Consider the following 19,373-nt stretch of genomic DNA (forward strand, 5'->3'; position numbering starts at 1 on the left):
TCTCACCTGGTTTAGGCCACCTGTCAAAGTGGTGTATCAGGGTGCGGCTGGTGTTACATGCAAACTGCTACTTGGAGTTACAGATCAGAGCTGAGTGGGGAACACATCTGAGTGAGCTGCCCCAGAATGGACACAAGCTCCTGCACCAGAGGTGCTACCCCCACCCCCAGACACCACATACAGCCCAGGCCTATATTAAGCTGTGGCAAAACGCATTGGGTAATGAGTAAATTAATAAAATGTAAAATGTCAACATCTCCATTCTATTTTATAAAAATATGTATACCTGTATCAACCATCATGATAAGAACATGATTGACAATTGGGCCGAAAGTCAAAGACAGAGCACCCAGCAAGAAAATAAATCCATCAAAAATGTTAGGTTGGTAAGAGCTGGTCATAGAAAACTCAGTGGAATTTTAAAAAAAAGTGCAGGCAAGGGCTGTGGAGGGGAGAGACAGTACAATGAAAGCAGTTAGAAAAATACCTAAACTTCCTCCAAGCATTTGAACAGTAAATTGGTAGTAAGTCAAATCAATTACAGATCAAAAAGCAGATTCTAATGGAGTGGTGTCAGAGTCGACATTCAAAATAAATACTGGGTTTTTCCTGGGAAACATCAGCATTTTCCTCAGTAAATTTCAAACGCAGGCTGTACTCTGGATAAATTACTTCAATTGGCTATAACCTCACTTACATTTACAACAATGGGCAGAAAACTACAACTGTTCCACTCTCATTCAAAGAGTGCCTGCATTTCCAAGAGTGCCAAGCTTTCAATTTAACCTGGATTATGGGGAATTTGAGGAACAGTAACACAGTAGAGTTAGTAATCACTTGGATAAATTAAAGGCAAATTGATCTAAGATTTTTGAAGAGAAGAAACAAGATTGCCCTGATGTATCACGACTTTAAGAGCTGTAGCATGAAACGATGCTTAATAAGTTTGTCATAAAGATTGGAGTCCATGAAATAATAGGGACAATAACAACCCAGCTTAAACCTTGGGTAACAGACACCTTGGTTGTAGAGAAAGATTTAGTCTTTTCACTTCCTAGAGGGACTCCCAAGGCCGGTCCTGGGGCCATTCCTTTTGATACCAATGATTTTGATTTGAATGTATAGGGCACTCTCCAGAACGACAGATGGAACAAACTAGTAAACGATGGACAGAAATGATCTTTAAAAACATGTTCAGGGTGCTGGGATTAGCAGACAAAAATAGCACAAATGTGCAGATGAATAAGATGAGGTAATGTAGACTGAAGGTCAGTTCCAGAGGAGTAAGAGCTTTGTGGACATATGTTTAAATGATTGAAAGTGACAGTGGACGTCTAGACGATGGTTTGTAAAGCCTAAAGGAGACAGCCTGTAGGCAGAATCAAGAATAACAAATTTACGCAGCAAATGTTTCTGGTCTGGCCAACAGACTCAAGAATATGAGCTGGGAAAGGACTCAAAAGGTGCCAGGGCCATGTGAAAGGATGGAAAGTAGTAGAAAAGGTGGATGCGTTCAGTATGGTACCGGTATGGACTCAAGCCAAAGCCTCTGCTGAAACCTCCTGTAATAGGAGGAAACAGACCATCTGTTGGGCAAGGGTGAGAATAAAAGTCAAGTAGGAATATGGATCCTGGGAATTTGTGCAAGACATTTAGAGAGGTATAATCAAGTCAAAAAAGATGAGTGGCTAAAGTTACTAAGATTCACAAAGATAAATGAAAAGGAGCCATCAGACTGCATAAAGGGCTACTCAAATAAGTCATTTTTAGTAATTTAATTAATATCATTTTAATGCATGTCCTAAGATGTTGTACTGATCATTCCAAGCAATTCAGAATTACTTGTAACCATATACTAATGGAAAAGAAAATAAATGATGTCAATCCAGTTTCAATGCTCAAATAATCCCTTCTTAGGCATGTTATTTAAAATCCTGATCAGAGATGATTTAGTGGAAAATGAAGGGTCTTGGTAAAACTCTTATTTTCATGTTTATTCATACCAAGCAACTAATTCTCTTGTTAAAAGGCATAGTAAGTAACTCAGTGCAAGAACTAAGTGACCACTCGGCATTCTTACCAGAAAGGTGCACATTTCTGTTTTGCAGCACACATATACAGATTTGTAAATAGATTTGGCAAAAAAACATCCACAAGCAATTACATGATAAATGGTGATTAAACTGAGAACTGAATGAAGCCACAAAGAGACCAATCACTTGGAATCAAGTCTCTGCAGTCAATGGGCACCAATTTACAATGCAGCTCAGTCCAGTATTACAGGTTTAAGCTCTTCAAAATGGAGTATGCATTGCCAGACACAAGGCAGCATCTGTGCCCCTGTGTAACAGGTTTCATTTGTCAATCAACAATATCTTTACACTCGTTTCACTCACTCTTCACAAATGCCAGTACATTTATTCACAAGAACACAAAATGTCAGTGTTTTTCCATGGATTACCTCTGCTAAATCACTGCAGCTTCAAGCAGCCAGAAATGTAGAAGTCTCCTTAAATTTATCCTGATTTTCAAGATTTCACTGTTTGAGGCCTAAAATATACAACAAGGCTCATTGTAATTTACAGGTTGATTGGAAACCATTCAGTAAACTATGCCCTTGCAAAATAATTACTTAATCCTGCTCCTGTGATCCAGATAACCCTGGACCAAGAAGCGGACAGCTACTTTTATTATTGTGCTGCTAATTTGAAAGTGTTTACACACAACTTGATATGAAATCAGACTGACTCACACCAAATCGAAAAGCCTTGAAGCACATTCTCTGTACATCACAGCAACTGTAGTTTGTTCTCATTTCTAAAGAATGCATCCCATCCCTCTGTTCTTTCCCAGAGCAGTGAACAGATTCTGGGCCAGTCAGACCATGACTGCATCGACTCCAAAGCCAAAGCATTGTTTTCATGAAAGTGGAACATCATTTTAGCACTCCGGGTACCAAAACATTTCCTGAATAAGAACTCAAGGTATGCCAAGTTGTCAAGCAAACTTAAAATTCAAATATGAATGCTGAGAGACAAGGGAAGTTGGTATATTTGGATTTGCTTTGAATGTGCCTATGTTTCCTATGAATTCTTATTTTATAAAGCTTCAGGCAGGTGCCAATTTGTCCAAATTATGGTGTATTTTAAATAACATAGTCGTGAAAATATTCCACTAACATTAGTGAAGTATTAGGATGGGTGGGGAAATCCGTTCACGTTTAACACGTTTATTGCTTGCACTAAAAAAAATGTACGCCCTGCAGCTAAAGTCAAAGGCACAATTCCCTTTACTCTTAAAACATAGGTTTTAAGTACATTATTTCCTACAGGGATGCTCTGCCTCAGTTGTCAGGAACTTGACACCTGTAAGAAACCTAATCAGAATAATGGTGAAGGGAAAACCTTCCGTAGATAACTGTTGAATCTACCCAGTAGGTATCATAGTCTGAGCTCAGGTGGGAAAGGACAGAACATTTATCCACAAATCCTGTACTGTATTCCAAAACAGCCAGCATCAAGACACTTAAGCATCCAATTCATACTGCCAACAGTTCAGGTTTCAATAAAACTTTTTTTAAACACTCCTGATGAATAAAGTGCAGCATTCGAACAGGCAAGTTACCAGTTACATACAAAAATAGCCGGTTTTTCTTCCACTGTAGTGAAAATGTTTATGTATATTTCTAGTAGGCAGCATTATTGCTAAACGCTTATGATATGTCCATTCTAGGCTCCTCATTTCTTTCCTCTTTGGCTTCTTGAGTACTGTAGATCCTTAGTCCAGCGTCAATATAGTGCTGCAAGTATCGTTCAGCAACCTGAAATAGAAATGGATCAAAAGGTCAAGAGGACTGTTGGCATTACACAGGAGGTACAGAACAATAATGGGACAAAACAAGAAGTAGTCATAATCGTTTGCTTGCAATCAAACTCAAGGAGAAAGCTTCCAAGCTTTCAAAATGGTTCCTGATCCACTTGGTCCTGCTGGCCACAACGGAGTCAAAGGTTACAAATCATTTCGGCTTTGAATGGAAATTAAAATAGGGAAACATGAGAAATAGGTTGCTGTTAGGCTGCCGATATCTATTTTTAAATAAAATACCAGAATAAAATGCTTTGCCTCACTGGCTCAACCTCACACCTCAGCTTTGAGATATACCGTGATCCTGTTCACTCTGCAAATTAAACTGAACCCAAGGAGTTATCCAAAAAGCACAGCTACCCAGTTTTCTTGGATATCAATTCTCTTTCAACCAGCAGACACAACAGAACCGCAGTGTCTGAGGGAACTCTACCATGCACAAATCATTTGTTCTGCGAGCTCCGGAACGTGGCGACACATTGATATTCTTTGGAACATTCCAAGGATGGGAAAGACATTACATCAATGCAAGGAAAACAACTTGGAATGGCAGACTATTTGAATAGAGTTCAAACCTGTCCTCTACACCAGAATCTAGGGTTTGCAACGACGATTTCAAAGGTCCTTACAGTAAATCTTTAAAGCATACAGTGCCATCAACTTGGTGCACAACATTGGCTTTCCAAACTGTGATCCATCAATATGTGCTGCCACATGGCACAACAGCAGATTTAATCTCACAGCAGCCTTCATGTGCACACCATCTTACTGCCATTTACAAATAAGGCTTGTATTTGGAACAGACAATTTCTTCAAATGGAGACCAAAAAAAAACACAATGCATTAACTAACCAGTATGAATGTAAGTAGAATGTTAAGTTATTCCTACATAAACAAAGCTTCATTTCATAGCAGCCCAGGGTTTCAGTTTGACCAAATCAATGGATGGGGAGTAATGTGCAAGGCTACTGACTAGAAGGGTTATTGACAATGTGTTCCAAAGGTACCAGGCAGAATTTTAATTCAGCAATACACAGCAGAGTTATTTTCAAGTCAGGATGGTGTGTAATTTGGAAGGAAATTTGAAGGAGGCAACATAGTTGTTCTCAACCTTGCAAGCAGCAGGCCCAAAGTCTTTGGAACTGCTGTTAACAAACTGGCAGGTTTTACAGAGCAATTTCTGGATGGGCACTTGGATGGAGGGAGAGAATGCAAAGGATGAAATATGGGGTAAAGGCCCAGGGTGGTGTAAAAATTCATGTGTGTTTGGAGTTATACTTAACCAGACAAGTAAAACAAGTCCATCAAGTATTGTATGCCTATTGCAGTTGTTAGAGAATATTGACCAAATGTCATGGAATACCCAGCCTCCAACACACTTCTGTAGCCACAATAACCCTTTGGCTGGCTGTTAAATTTCTGCTCAGTGATATTTTACCATGTACATCTGTCATATGTAGCAACACTGATTATGCTGAAAGTTAATGGTAGGTCTTGCTGAAGATGCAGTATAAGTAACTTATTAAATCAAGCCTGAACATTGTCACATATCCCCACTGTTGTCCCCTGGGAAGCTCTGGCTTTGCCCAGCATAGAACAATGTGGTAGGTCCCTAGTCCTCTCCAATGATGAAAGGCTTTTGAAAAGAAGGCAAGCTGGTAGGGGTTGTCTGTGCCTCATCTGTCTTGTAAACGGTTTTGTAAAGAGACAAAGTAGGAGGGATGAAAATAAAGATGGAGGACCTTTCAAGACTTGATCAGAACTTAGAAAGGGACAGATGTTGTAAGACATACCTGAGGGTTCATGTTGCTAAGCACATTCTGGAGAATGTGGACATCTTGCAACTGGAAACACCATTTGAGCTCCTGGAAGGCAGATAGAACTCATTATAAAGAAGACTCTAGAGCTCGTCCCTGAATTCCATTTGCCAAAGGCTTTGTTTGGGGGGGGGGGGGGGGTGTTGGTGGGCTGGGAGCATAGGATTTTGAAATTTTGCATCAGCAAGTTGCAAGAAATATCTGATAATCTAAGCACATTAGTGATGGCTGAGTGTGGATCCAACATTGATTTTGGCAGGGCTTTTGACATGGTCACACACAGTTGACTGATCAGAGCAACAGAGGCCCTCTATAGACAGCAAGCTGAGCCCAAAACTGGCTCAGGAGCTGAAAGACAATGGTTTGGCACTTTATGGGCCAGATATTTCCCCAAATACTGGAGGCAATGAAGGAAAATGGGAAGCTGGTTAACAACAGTAGGCACAGAGCTATATCCCCAGAAACAAGACCTGTTCAAATAGACATCAACTCATTCACAAAAGCAAGCCACACTCCAATATTTGCAAAAACGAGCTTTAATCACAAACTTGTAGCCAGACGAATAAAACAAAAGTGAATCCATGATTTTTTTTTCTAAGAGCAGGTACTTGCCTGTGGCAAAGACTCGAACACCTCCACAGGATACCGACCACGAGCATCCAAGTGATTCTGGTGTTGGGCTGTTTTCTGTAGTGGCACCGTATCGGCAAATTCTCGTACCCGCTGGATGAATGCTGCTAGTTCAGCGTTAAAGGCGTCCATGTATCCCTCTTCGGCTATCTTTGTACAGGGTGAAGCAAGCCAGTGAGAAAAACGAATGTTACCTTGAGCAACTCAGCTTAGGATTGCAATGGCCAACATACAAGAGGGAACATTGAGAGGCTGCATCTTTCAGGGAAGAGTAGACAAAGGTTTAAGCAGATGGATTAGTTCTTATTTGCTCGACTTGAGTAATTATCAAGCATGGATGGAATAGACTGAACATTGTGATTTAACTGCCGGAGATTCTAAACAGAAACAAATTACTCCTGGGGCCAGGTTTCCTCCAAATGCTCCAGTTTCCCCTCACATCCCAAATATGTTTGTTAATTGGCTCCTGATAGGCGGGAGGCAGGAAAACCAAGTGGTGACAGAGGCAATGTGAACACGAAATGGAATATTACAAAGAGAAAAGGTGAACAGTACTGTTGGACATGTTGAGAACTGGCAGTTACTAGATAGGCTGAATGGCCTGTGTTGTAGAAAATAGTAACATGTTGTAACATGTAAACCATCTTCAGTAAGCTACATGGAGTAGAGATATAACATTTCCAACATCTGCATTTTTTTGTACTTTCATTTACATGGAGGTTATATCACCAAGGACACTCAAGTTTACAGCACTGTTCAATTTCTAAAAGACCTGTTAAGAGAATTTCAGCTGTACCACCAGTGAAGTAACAAATTCAACAAGTGCAAATCTAAGCACAAAGTATTGCAGACACTGGAAATCATAAATACAACTGAAAAGGTAGACAAGGTGATGAAGGCATTTGGCTTTCATCACTTGATGATGATGAATATAGAAATTGGGAAATTTTACAGCAGTTGTGCAATGCACTGCCAAGACCAACACCAAAACAAGCCCCTTTCCTCCCTCCCATCCCCACAGAGTCCTCTAATGACAGGACAGGGCCCAGGCCTCCAGTCTCCTACTTTCAACTGACCTTCAGCTCTGATCTTTGGTATCAACCCCTGGACTTGCCAACGCCAGAATCTCAGACTCCAGGCATGAATTCTGGACTCAACAATTGACCGGACCTTGCACTTCCATGGACGCCCGATCCAGTGACCCACCATCCTAGGACTGCCTGATATCCAGGGACGTCCTTCATCACCTGTCCACGTCTTTGGCCTTTGAAGGCCTAGACTCCAGCCTGACCTCTAACTCCACATCCCTGTCCTTAAGCCATAATCTGACCCCCAACTTCCCTCTCTCTCCCCTCAAAACCATCCTTAATAAATTAAGAAAAAACAAGCCTGAGCCATGATGTCAATGAAGACCACAGCTTGCTGCCATCCTGACTAGAAGTTTATTCTAGACTGCACATAATTTATGTCATGACCTTACCCTTGCTTTTTCAAAAAACTGTCGGAAGCAGCCCCGGGGATCCTGTTGAAGGCTTCTGCCCAGTTCTATAATGAACTGCATAACGACAGCCTGATGTGCCACTTGCTCCATCAGTGCTTGTTTCTGCAAAGTGAACAAGACCAGATTACAACAGAGAACAGGCAAAGTACATTTAATGCAGAAATCAGTAACAGCAAGAATAAGGAGAAACTGTACGTTAAATTGCTCCATTCCTTTTGCACTTAAAGAGCACTTTCACCATGTGAGGCGATTGGCTAGTTTACCAATAACTCTAATCCATTGGTCATTAATATGAGAAAGTCTGCAGATGCTGGAAATCCAAAACAACACAATTCCATCATTTGCAGAAGGTTTGCATCACTCAGAACCCACTATCTCACTGGTAGGAGATGCCAATAAAATGGGCTTCAGTTAAATCACTCTTCATGAAGTTAACAACCTCCTTCTGCAATTGGATCCTTGATTTCCTGACTGCTATCAGCAAAGATAGGCAACTATATCTTTGCCACAATCTCCCTTAACACTGGTGTCCCGCAAAGCTGTCATCTTAGCCCCTCTACTTTACTCTTTATACACTGTGGTCAGATTCTGCTCCAGCTCAATCTATATTTGCAGGTGAACTGCTGCTGTGGGCCAAATGTCAAAAAAAAGACGAGTCTGAGCACAGAAGGAGGCAGACAACCAAATGGTATAGTATTAAGACCACCTTTCCCCTTAATAGCAGTAACTAGTTATTTTGTTTAGCTAAAAAAAAATTCAAATCGGGACGTGGGGCAGACTGCAACCTATCTTTATCAATGATGCTAAGATGGAGACAGTTGAAAGCTTTAAGTTCCTAGGTCCAGGTTAAATTCCTTGCCCTAGCTCCTATTGCATTGTTGATCATTTTTGACATGATAAACTTTTGATCTCTCAATCTAAGCCAGGGGTCAGCAACCTTTTTGCCTCTATGGGCCGGATCACGTATTAATGAGCGGACGGTGAGTCAGATAAATGCCGTAAAAAACTTGAAATATGAGAATTATCGATTTAAATACATCTAGTTATGTTTTGCCTCAAATTAGTGAATAATGCATGCTAGAAAATCATTTGTGCTTAACCAACGATGCCAATTAGTAATCAAAGACCTCAGTTTAGTTGTAATTTATTTCAATCAAGGCATCTTTTGAATCTATTAAAAGGACACAAAGAATCTTTAAATATAAAATGTATGAACATGATGCATGTAAATGGTGGTAAATTAAGTATAATAAAAAGAGAAAATTTTAATGCAAACAGTTGATAAATCAATGTGAAACTTGATGCTGCTTGTTGCTTGAAAGCTTCTCAATACTGGGTGTCAGACTTGGTGATGCCAAGAGCAAGACATTATCCAGATGGGCATCAGTCAATCTTGTTCTCAAATGGTTCTTGGTGTGCTTTATTATTGAAAATAATTGCTCACATAGGCAAGTGCTGCCAAACAATGATGCCATCTTTTTTGCATGGTCTACTAAGTTAGGACACTTCCCAGTTGAATGAATATATTTTCTATAGAAGTCAAGCACTGACACATCTTCAGAATGAAATTTCAATCACACTGCATCTCAATCAATTCCATTTGAAAAATTTCTGATGCAGTGTCTACTTCCACATCAAATGGAGAAGCAAACAGCTTGAACTCATTTGCATGCAAGCAAAAAAAATCAGCAAAATGAGATGAAAACTCTTTTCTCAATTCTTGGACCATATTCACAAAAATGCCCGGATCTTTTGCTTTACTTTTTTTGAAAAGTGGGAAAATGTGCACAATTTCCTTTTTGAAGCTGGTACTCCCACAATTTTTAAACATCTGCTGACATTTCTTCAACTCGCCATGTGATCGTTGTTGCTGACAGGCCGATAGATGCAAATAAAGATTTCTTTTCAGGACAAACAATATCCGCCACTGCCCGTTAACATTCTTTGACAAACTCTCCATCTGTAAAAGGCTTCATCTTTTCTGCAATACGTTTTGAGACTTCAGAGCTGGCACAGGTACTTCCTTCATTTTCACTGCTTTTCTTGGCAAAAAAAATGACGTGCTTTCCGAAACTAGCTTTCATTCGCTAAACTTTATCTTTCCTTGCTTGCCCAGTAAACTTGTTAAAATTTCCACTATGGCGGGTCTCGTAATGTTGCCTGATATTTGCCACCTTCTTCGCAGCAACATTTTCTAGGCAAATGAGACAAACTGCTCGATGAAGAAGTAATCTCGTGTCCAACTGTCTTGGAAATGTTGGCACTCAGTGTCTACCTTCCTGTGTTTTGCATTCGTTGCCATTGGAATTTTTTTTCTTCCATTTTATTTTGAAACGCGAGCTATTCAACAAGTATCGTAGCGCATGTAAATATCTGGATATTTAGCGTGGATTTCTTGTTAAAACAGTGACATTGTTTCTGTTTACAAATTTGAATGATCCCATCTGAAAACCTGCGCATGCACGGAGAGTATCTAATATATATTAATAAGGTAGTCTGCCTTCCCATCATTCGTATATACCAGTGTTTGGTTTGGAACAAACGGAATCTGGGGCCAGTGTAACAAGACGTCATGCATGTCCATCAGTGTGGTTGCGTAAAACACTCAGAATGGGGGGGGGGGGGAGAGAAAATCGCTTGCGGGCTGGTCAAAATACCTTCACGGGCCATAGGTTGCCTACCCCTGCTCTTAGCCATCATCGTCCTTGTATCTAATTAAGTACCTGCTCTGTACTTTCTCCATAATTGCAGCAGTGAATTCACCATTCTGTTATTGTTTTCTTTTCACACTAACTCAATGTATTTGCGTGTGAAATGATCAATGATTTACCAAATCAGCTCAAGCATTGGTTCCCTTTCCACTTCCAGTATCTTGGTTTTTATTAAGCAAGATGTGTATGCCTCTAAATTGAAAGTGGGTTATATCTCACTCCACGCATAAACACTCTCCCCACAGCCTAGAGAAACTGAAGATAGCCCAAAACAAACCCTACATTTTTGAAGGGCATCAATTCCTTTCAACCTTACCTCCTCCTCTTTTAAATGAAAGCACCACTTTATCAAATAATTAGCAGTTTCTTGACAAACTAGGTGGGGGTGATCTGACAAGTATCTCTGACTGTCAATCCAACGCTTCAACATGCCTAGATGGAGGAAAAATATATTTTATTCCACCTTTCTGCCATAGCCAATGTGAAAATTACACTTAAGAAAATAGGCAATTAAATCTGACAAACTTGTATTATCAATAGCTATAATTTCCTTCCAGGTGATGGTGGTTCAGCATCACCTTGGTCTGCTTCATTTCACAAGTTGCAGACTCCGACATAAAGCTACAAAGACATTTCTAGGATTTAGAACCAGTGAAAATGGAACAGTGGCACACTTCCAATTTCAGATGTAACTGACTTGGGGAAGAATTTGCGCACAGCAGCATTTGAGAGTGACGCTATCCTTCCAATAAGCCAGAACAGATAGCTTCCAAGTTAGTTAACCGTGCAACTACTGTACCAATGATACGTACTTTCTTTGCCATGGATTTTCACCACAGCAACAGACATCTTGTGTGAAATTGCTGTCATCTAAATGGAGAAAGGCTGCAGCCCAGGACCGCCAGCAGACCACAATCATTGCGAAATGTTGTTCATTGGAGAAGCAGCGCGAGGTTTAAAAAAAGCTCGTGGCCTTTTGGAAATTTTTGGCAGTTGCATCATAACAATCTCTTAGGCACTTGGTGGAGGCAAGTGCAAGTAGGGTGTGCAGCGTTGGAGATTAGAGGATTCAGAAGCATTTAAAAGAAATGGGAAGTGGGAGAAATTTGGAAGTTTTTAAAAACCAACAGAAGGCAACTAAAAAGGCCATAAAGAGAAAAGATGAAATATGAAGGCAAACTACCCAACAATATAAAAGGATATCAAAAGTGTTTTCTGACAAACAAAGAGTAAAAGATGCAAGAGTGGATATTGGACTGCTGGAAAATGTATTGGAGAGGTAGTCATTGGGGACAAAGAAATGACAAACATAAGTATTTTGCATCAGTCTTTACTGTGGAAGACAATAGCAGAATGCCAGAACTTTGAGAGTGTAGCTGCTATTTCTAAAGAGAAGATGCTTGGGAAGTTGAAATCCAGACTGTCTACACCCAGTGTTCTGGAACAGGCAGCTGAAGAGATTGTGGAGGCAATTGTAATCATCATTCAAGAATCACTTGATTCTGGAATGGTTCCAGAAGAATGGAAAATTACAAATGTCAGCAACATAAAATGCTGGAGGAAATCAGCAGGCCAGGCAGCATCTACAGAAAAGAGTATAGTCGATGTTGCAGGTGGAGACCCTTCATCAGGACTGGAGAAAACAAAATGAGGAGTCAGAGTTAGAGGGTGGGGGAGGGTAGAAGAAACATAAGGTGAAATTGGGAAGGGGAGAGGAAGGGTGAATTAAAAAGCCAGGAAGTTAATTGGTGAGATACAGGGCTGGAGAAGGGGGAAATCTGATAAAAGAGGACAGAAAGCCATGGAAGAAAAGGGTAGGAGCACCAGAGGGAGCTGATGGGCAGGTAAGGAGATAAGGTGAGAAAGGGGCCTACCTTCCTCCATCACCAACCATTTCACACACTTCAACCTTCACCCCATCCTCCCGCCAACCCACAAGGGATAGGGTTCCTCTTGTTATCACCTACTAGGCTCTGCCACATAATTCTCCATAACTTCAGCCATCTTCAAAGGGATCCCACCACCACGCACATCATTCTCTCCCCTCCCCCTCCACTTTTTGCAGTGATCACACCCTACGTGACTCCCTTGATCATTCATCCCTCCCTACTCATCTCCTTCCTGGCACTTAGCCCTGCAAGCAGAACATGCAACACCTACTCCGACACCTCTTCCCTCACTATTATTCAGGGCCCCAAACAGTCCTTTCAGGTGAGGTGACACTTCACCTCTGTCTCTTCGGGTCCTCTATTGTATCTAGTGCTCCTGGTGTAGCCTCCTGTATATCAGTGAGACCTGACGTAGAGTGGGAGGCTGCTTTGCCAAGCATCCATGTGCCACCCAGCAGAAAAAGTGAGATGTCCCAGTGTCCACCCATTTTACTTCCACTTCCCATTCTGACATGTCAGTCCATAGCCTCCATTACTGTTGCAATGAGGCCACACTCAAGTTGGAGGAACAACACCTTACATTCCATCTGGGTAGCCTCCAACCTGATGGCATGAACATCAATTTCTCGATCTTCCGGTAATTGCCTCCCTCTCCCCCTTCCCCAGCCCCTTCTCTATTCCCGTTTCCCTCATTCATCTCCTCTGTCTGGTGCTCCTCCCTCTTCTTTCTTCATTGGCCTTCTGTCCTCTATCAGATTCCCCATTCTCCACCCCCATATCTCTTTCACCAACTTCCCAGCTCTTTACTTCATCACTCACTGCCCTCTGGTTTCAACTATAACCTTGTTTTTCTTCCTCCCCTCTCCCCACCTTCTAACTCCTACTCCTCATCCTTCTTTCTCTAGTCATGGCTTGAAACATCGACAGTACTCTTTTCCATAGATGCTGCTTGGACTGCTGATTTCCTCCAGCATTTCATGTGTGTTGATTGGATTTCCAGCATCTGCAGATTCCTCTCATTTGCCATTGAATTACAATTGTTACTCCATTCTTCAAGAAGGGAGGGAGGCAGAAGAAAGCTCTACGATAATTAGCCTGACTTCAGTGGATAGGAAGATGTTGGAATCCATTGTTAAGTAGGAGGTTTTAGGGTACTTGGAGGAACATGATAAAGTAGGCCAAACTCAGCATGATTTCCTTGAAGGGAAAATCTTGCGTCACAAATCTGTTGGAATTCATAGAGGAAATAACAAGCAGGACAAACAAGAGTCAGTGGAAGTTGTTTATTGAATTTCCAGAATGCCTTTGACAAGGTTCTGCACACGAGGCAGTTTAACAGGATAAGAGACAAGCTCCTTCAGGGTCAGTATTGACACCACTTTTCACGTTATATGTCAACAACTTGGATGATGGAATTGATGGATCTGTGGCCAAATTTGCTGATGATACAAAAGTAGGTGAGGGGCAGGTAGAGTTGAGGAAGCAGGGACTCTGCAGAATGACTTAGATTGGGAGAATCTGCAAAGTGGCAGATGGAATACAGTGTAGAGAAGTATATGGTCATATACTTTGGTAGAAGATATAAAAGCATAGACTTTTTCTAAACAGAGAGAAAATTCAAAAATCAAAGGTGTAAGGGGACTAGGGAGTCCTTGTGCAGGATTCCCTAAAGGTTAACATGCAGGTTGAGTCTGTAGTAAGGAAGGCAAATGTAATCTTAGCACTCATTGTGAGAGGACTAAAATACAAGTGCAAGGATGTAAAGCTGAGACTTTATAGGTCAGACCACAGTTGGAGTGCTGTGAATAGTTTTGGACACTTATCTAAAAGATGCGTTGGCACTGGAGAGGGTCCAGAGAAGATTAACAAGAATGATTCTGAGAATGAAAGGGTTAACATGTGTGGAGCGCTTGATGACTCTGGGCCTGTACTCACTGGGAGTTTAGAAGAATGAGGAGAGATCTCACTAAAACTCATCGAATAGCGAAAGGTCTAGATGGATTGGATATGGAGAGGATGTTTCTTATAGTGGGCGAGTCTTGGACCAGTGGGCAAAGCCTCTGAATAGAGGAATGCCCATTTAGAACAGAGACGAGAAGGAATTTCTTTAGCCAAAAGGTAGTAAATCTGTGGAATTGGTTTCTATGAGCAGCTGTGGAGGCCATGTTATTGGGTATATTTAAACTGGAAATTGATAGGTTCTTAATTAGTGAGGACATCAAAGGTTATGGGGAAAAGGCAGGAGAATAGTGTTGTGAAGGATAATAAATGAGCTATGATGAAATGGCAGAGCAGACTCAGTGGACCAATGGCCTAATTCTGCTCCTATATCATATGGTCTGTTTAAGCAGAAATTATTTCTTTCCATGTGAGAAAATCTAAATGTCACAGGTGCTGGAAAGGAGACATTAGAAACAGAAAGTGTCAGAAACACTAAACAGGTTTAAGCAGCATATGGGTACAGGGAACAAATCTTACATTTTTGCTTTTTTGATTATGTGGTGTACCTAATCTGGTTCTAAAAAGCTGTCCACTTACCAAAGTGCCTGATCTGTTGTTCGTATTTCTGTGCAAATGTTGCATTTTTTCCATATTTGTCTTCCTCTACTTCTTTACATTTTGTACTTTTGTTGATCACACACTATTTTAAAACAAAATAAAAAGCATAAAGAACGCAAACAGCACGGAGCATTTTATTTCCTTCCATTTTCCACCCAAAAAATGCACGTCTTGTCAACACACTTACAACTCAAACAAGAAAAACATGTTTCCCCTCGTTCCAGGTGAAACGTTAGTACAGGTTGAGTACCTCTCACCCGCAAACTTTTTTTTGAGCTCTGCCAAAAAAATGTCACAAATAGAAAATTCCACAAGGCACTGGGAAGGTTCCCGGGCAATGTGCAAGTCTACATGCCCCAGATGGTTGTGAGAATTGACCTCACATACATAATGAACAGAAATTAATGAAAAGTACTGTATAAAGTGAAAAATTAAGATCTTGTGTATTGAAAGAATAGATTTGTCAGTGGTGTGAATGTATGCCACTTAAATGGTATGCTGATCATAAAACAAGCAAATATCTATAATCCTGAACTGACTATTGAATGTAATTGTGAATATTCAGCAGGCTGGTTTCAGAATTTCAAAAGGCACCGCATTAAATTAAGGACTTAGTATTTAAAAAAAAAGATTTTGCGTCTGCTGATCATAAAGCAACAGAGAAATTCATTGATGAGTTTGTAAGGATCGTTGCTGATGAAAATCTAATAGCAGAACAAGTCTACAATGCTGATTGTTTTTATACCTTCATAAAACCTAAAAGAAAAGTGAACTGTAACCTTTTAATCAAAACACAGCATCGTAGGTGGAGACTGAAAGGCTGCCCTTGCTTGTTGTCCAACAGCTGATTCAGGTATTCTCCCTCTAGTGTGCTGCTTTTGTTACTCTGTACACACAGTTTCATTAATGGCATATAATAATTTTTTTTTACTGTTAAGTGTGATGAACAAGTACAAGACAGAGACTGCTTACCGGTAGTACACAAATTCAGCATCTGAAACGCTAGTGACCCCAGTCTCATTATATACCCCAAAGTCTGAAAAAATCCGAAACACTTTCGGCCCCAAGCATTTCAAATAAGGGTTAGCCAACCTGTGTATTTATGGCAACAGTAACAGCTTCTTGGTTATTGAGGGCCAAATAGCAGCCCAAAAATTCTAAAGTGATCATGGTGGTTCTGAATGGACACCCTGTGGTTTCATTGCAAACACTTAATACACAAAGATCCACCTGATAAATATTGGTGGTAAATGTGGGTGCATCCAATACTGAAAATGGTATAGTGGCCCAAAGCCTCAGTGTTGAAAACAATAACTTGATCACAAGCAAACTTTGTGTGGACAAGCAAAACCAACTAATGTAACCACACAGATTAAATCAATTTCAGCTCTTCAACATTCTCCACCACCCATACTCACAAAACACTGAATGGAGATAACAGATCACCCAATGAGTCCTTTTCTTTTCTTTTTGATTATTGCCCAGCACGAGATGGTGGAATCTTTTATGCAGAGTGGAGAGTGCGTGGAATGGGCTGCCGACAACGATGGTGGAGGCGGATATAATAGGGTCTTTTAAGACTTCTGGATAGGTACATGGAGCTTAGAAGAATAGGTGGCTATAGGTAAGCCTAGTAATTTCTAAGGTAGAGACACATTCGGCACAACTTTGTGGGCCAAAGGGCCTGTATTGTGTTGTAGTTTTTCTATGTTTCTGTGTATTGCAGAATAGCTTGCAATTTTAAACCACTGCATGCATTGTGAGCAGGGCCACAAAATATTCAGAGGGCAAGGATATCACCATCCTTTCATCACAAAAAAAAGGGACCAGTTGGACTTTCACGCTTCAATATTACCAGTTGTAAATCATTTATAACTGTATTCAGTTTTGGGTAAGGAGTGTAGAGGTTAGTGTTGGATTTGAACTAATGTTCTCTACATTTGTCCAGTAACAACTCTGAATTATGATTAATGCTGGAAACACAGTACCTTATTAAATACTTCTTTACTGACTGTATCAATATTCCACGAACTCATTCTCTCATTCCAGATCAGCTCTTCTTCCTTTTGCCTCCATTCATCCTCTTTCTTTTTCAACTCCCAGTATTCAGTCTGTGCTTTGGCACGCTCTTGTTCCAAAGACTCAGAGTTGTGCAGCTCCAAATTGCAAAGTCTCTGCTGAGCTTCAGCCAGCTTCCATCTGCACTCCACTGTCTTCTTCATCAACTCCTGCTCCTTGTGACAAACACTCTCCACACCACCAGTGCACACCTAGAATGTAGGAGGCATTGCCCATAAGTATCAAGGGACAAATGTCCCACACAGCATGGAGTAGGCAAAGACACACAAAAAAACAATCAAATAGTTTTACAGCACAATGGACCAGTAATGCTTGTGTTCAAGTCAACTTTACCAGGAGTTCCCAAAGTGGGTCAAACCCAGTAAGAACCTTCTCAATGCCAGCTTACAGCTAATTCGTTTTACCCTTGATGTCAAGAATCAGGCAGAAGCATTGGTAATAACCAAAAGCCAAGAGCAGGCAATATCCTTACTCTAGTGATGAAAACCTTTGCTCTAGCCATTAGTTGTACCTCTCACCAAGCTGCTCAAATCCTATAACAATACTGGCACCTACCTGACAACTTGGACTACTGCCACACATGCCCTATTCTGGCTAATTACCAACTCACCAGTCAACTCTCAAAAGATCTGTGAACAGATAGAAGAGGCTGCTGCTATCAAGTTGCACTCATTCACCAAAGCCCAGTCTGGATTTCACCAGGGCTACCCAGGCCTCACCACAGCCTTGGTCCAAATATGGACTAAAGAGCTGAGTTTCAGAAGCAAGATGAGTCACCACCCTCACAAATGAAAATCCCTATTGTTGGGATTCATACTTGGCACTAAGGAAGGTGGTTGTGAATCAGTTATAGAAGCCCTGGGACATCAGTGAAGGAGTTCCCTGGGGTGATACCCAAAACCTACCATCTACAACAGCTTCATCAATCTTTCCAAAAGTGGAAATATTCATCGCTGATCAGAAATGATCAAACTTCTTAGCTAACTGAAACCAGCAAGACACATAAGGAAGTGTGCAAGCTAGAAAAGTGGCAGATAATGACATTTTCACAAGAGCACCAAGAGACAGGAATGCAAATTAAAATATCTACTGCTGGCATTTAGTACCTCAGCCTCAAACACTGAAGCTATCAGAGGCTGGACGACTCTCCTCTTATCACACTTTAGTTTTCATAACTCAAGAGCACTTCTCCAGTTGCCTAGATGAGATTCACTCCAACAACTTTCAAGAGCCTTGACACTACACAAGAAAAAGTCTCCGTAACTGACACCCGATCTGCCACCGGCACCAAGTATCTGCAATTATTTACTTACATCACCAACCCCATGACCTCTACCATAGACCACCACCTTACAAGCTAACAGAAGTGTACAGTACAGGAAAAGACCTTTCAGCCACCATGTTTGTGCCAAGCACAATGACAAACTAAACTAATTGCATCTGTTTGAACATGGTCTACATTCCACCATTACCTGCCTGTTCACGTGTTTGTTTGAATGCCTTTAAATATCGCTTTCATATCTGCTTTAACCATTTGTTGTAGCAGCTCGTTCTTGGCTCCCACCTTTCTCTACGTTAAAAAAAAAGTGCCTACCCTTTTAAGCCTAACCTCTCTCACCTTAAAACTGTGATCTTCAATATTTGACATTTCCACCCTGGGGGAAAAAAGATGGTCTACTCTATTTATACTCCCTTTCCCCCGTACTCCTGCTGGGCGCTCCCTTCGCAGTAAAGCCCCCCACTCTTCACCCAGAGGCTCTACCCCTCTCCCCCCACCCCCGTATAATGCGGGCCGGCCGCTAGGGCAAACTAGTGACTGCCAGGACCAACCTGGCTCCGCCACGCTACCCCAGGGAGGAGTCTATATTTTTCTCCGCCCTCGTCTTCCTCCTCGCCGTCGTTATCGGAAGCGGCGCCGGGAAAACCAGCCTGATACTCCATCATCTTCGGCCGCTCCCTGCGCGCCCGCCCGCCGCCCGGTGTAACAAAGCGGCCGGAGCACGTGACCGCGCCTGCGTCAGGCACTTGAGTGAACGTTCGCATCACGTGACGCGTCACCGGCCCGGCTGTGTATCACGTGGCGCGGAGTTAACACATGATCGGAATGCAAGCGATGCAGCTGGCACCACCGGCCGCAAACTCGCAGAGAGGGGCAGGAGCTGCTGTGGAATGCTGTCTCCTGGTTGTGGGCAAGGCTAAGGTTCCGCTTCGTCCTCTGCACCAAGTATCAGCTGCCGACACGAGAATCAGAAGCAACAATCTGCTGCAGGAACTGAGCAAGTCAAGCATGATCTGTGGGGGGGTGAGGAACTGTGGACGTTTC

The 19,373-nt window shown here is 41.6% G+C and overlaps 1 protein-coding gene across 2 annotated transcripts; it reads right to left on the reverse strand.

Moving 5' to 3' along the window:
- Window positions 1-1,967: 1,967 nt before the first annotated feature.
- On the reverse strand, window positions 1,968-19,132 carry LOC140729059 (hsp90 co-chaperone Cdc37-like 1). Of its 2 annotated transcripts, XM_073048340.1 has the most exons (8): window positions 18,881-19,132; window positions 16,960-17,241; window positions 14,951-15,053; window positions 10,840-10,955; window positions 7,792-7,914; window positions 6,294-6,461; window positions 5,658-5,729; window positions 1,968-3,820 (listed from the first exon to the last, which is right to left on the reverse strand). In XM_073048340.1, the coding sequence occupies exons 1-8, from the start codon at window positions 19,091-19,093 to the stop codon at window positions 3,713-3,715; spliced, it is 1,185 nt and encodes a 394-aa protein (XP_072904441.1). In that variant the 5' UTR covers window positions 19,094-19,132; the 3' UTR covers window positions 1,968-3,712. The 2 variants fall into 2 exon arrangements, with proteins under 2 accessions (XP_072904441.1, XP_072904440.1); XM_073048339.1 differs by lacking the exon at window positions 5,658-5,729.
- Between the last annotated feature and the right edge of the window lie 241 nt (window positions 19,133-19,373).

The sequence above is a fragment of the Hemitrygon akajei genome, chromosome 6, assembly GCF_048418815.1.
Source record: "Hemitrygon akajei chromosome 6, sHemAka1.3, whole genome shotgun sequence".
Classification (NCBI taxonomy): domain Eukaryota; kingdom Metazoa; phylum Chordata; class Chondrichthyes; order Myliobatiformes; family Dasyatidae; genus Hemitrygon; species Hemitrygon akajei.

What these genes read in the sequence shown, in the direction of transcription:
- LOC140729059 (XM_073048340.1), bottom strand. Translation starts at nt 19,093, where the DNA reads ATGCGAACGTTCACTCAAGTGCCTGACGCAGGCGCGGTCACGTGCTCC. An exon ending in GTAAAGAAGTATTTAATAAG is followed by an intron (nt 15,054 to 16,959) that starts GTACTGTGTTTC and finishes GTTTTAAAATAG; the next exon opens with TGTGTGATCAACAAAAGTAC. An exon ending in TTCATTTAAAAGAGGAGGAG is followed by an intron (nt 7,915 to 10,839) that starts GTAAGGTTGAAA and finishes TTCACTTTGCAG; the next exon opens with AAACAAGCACTGATGGAGCA.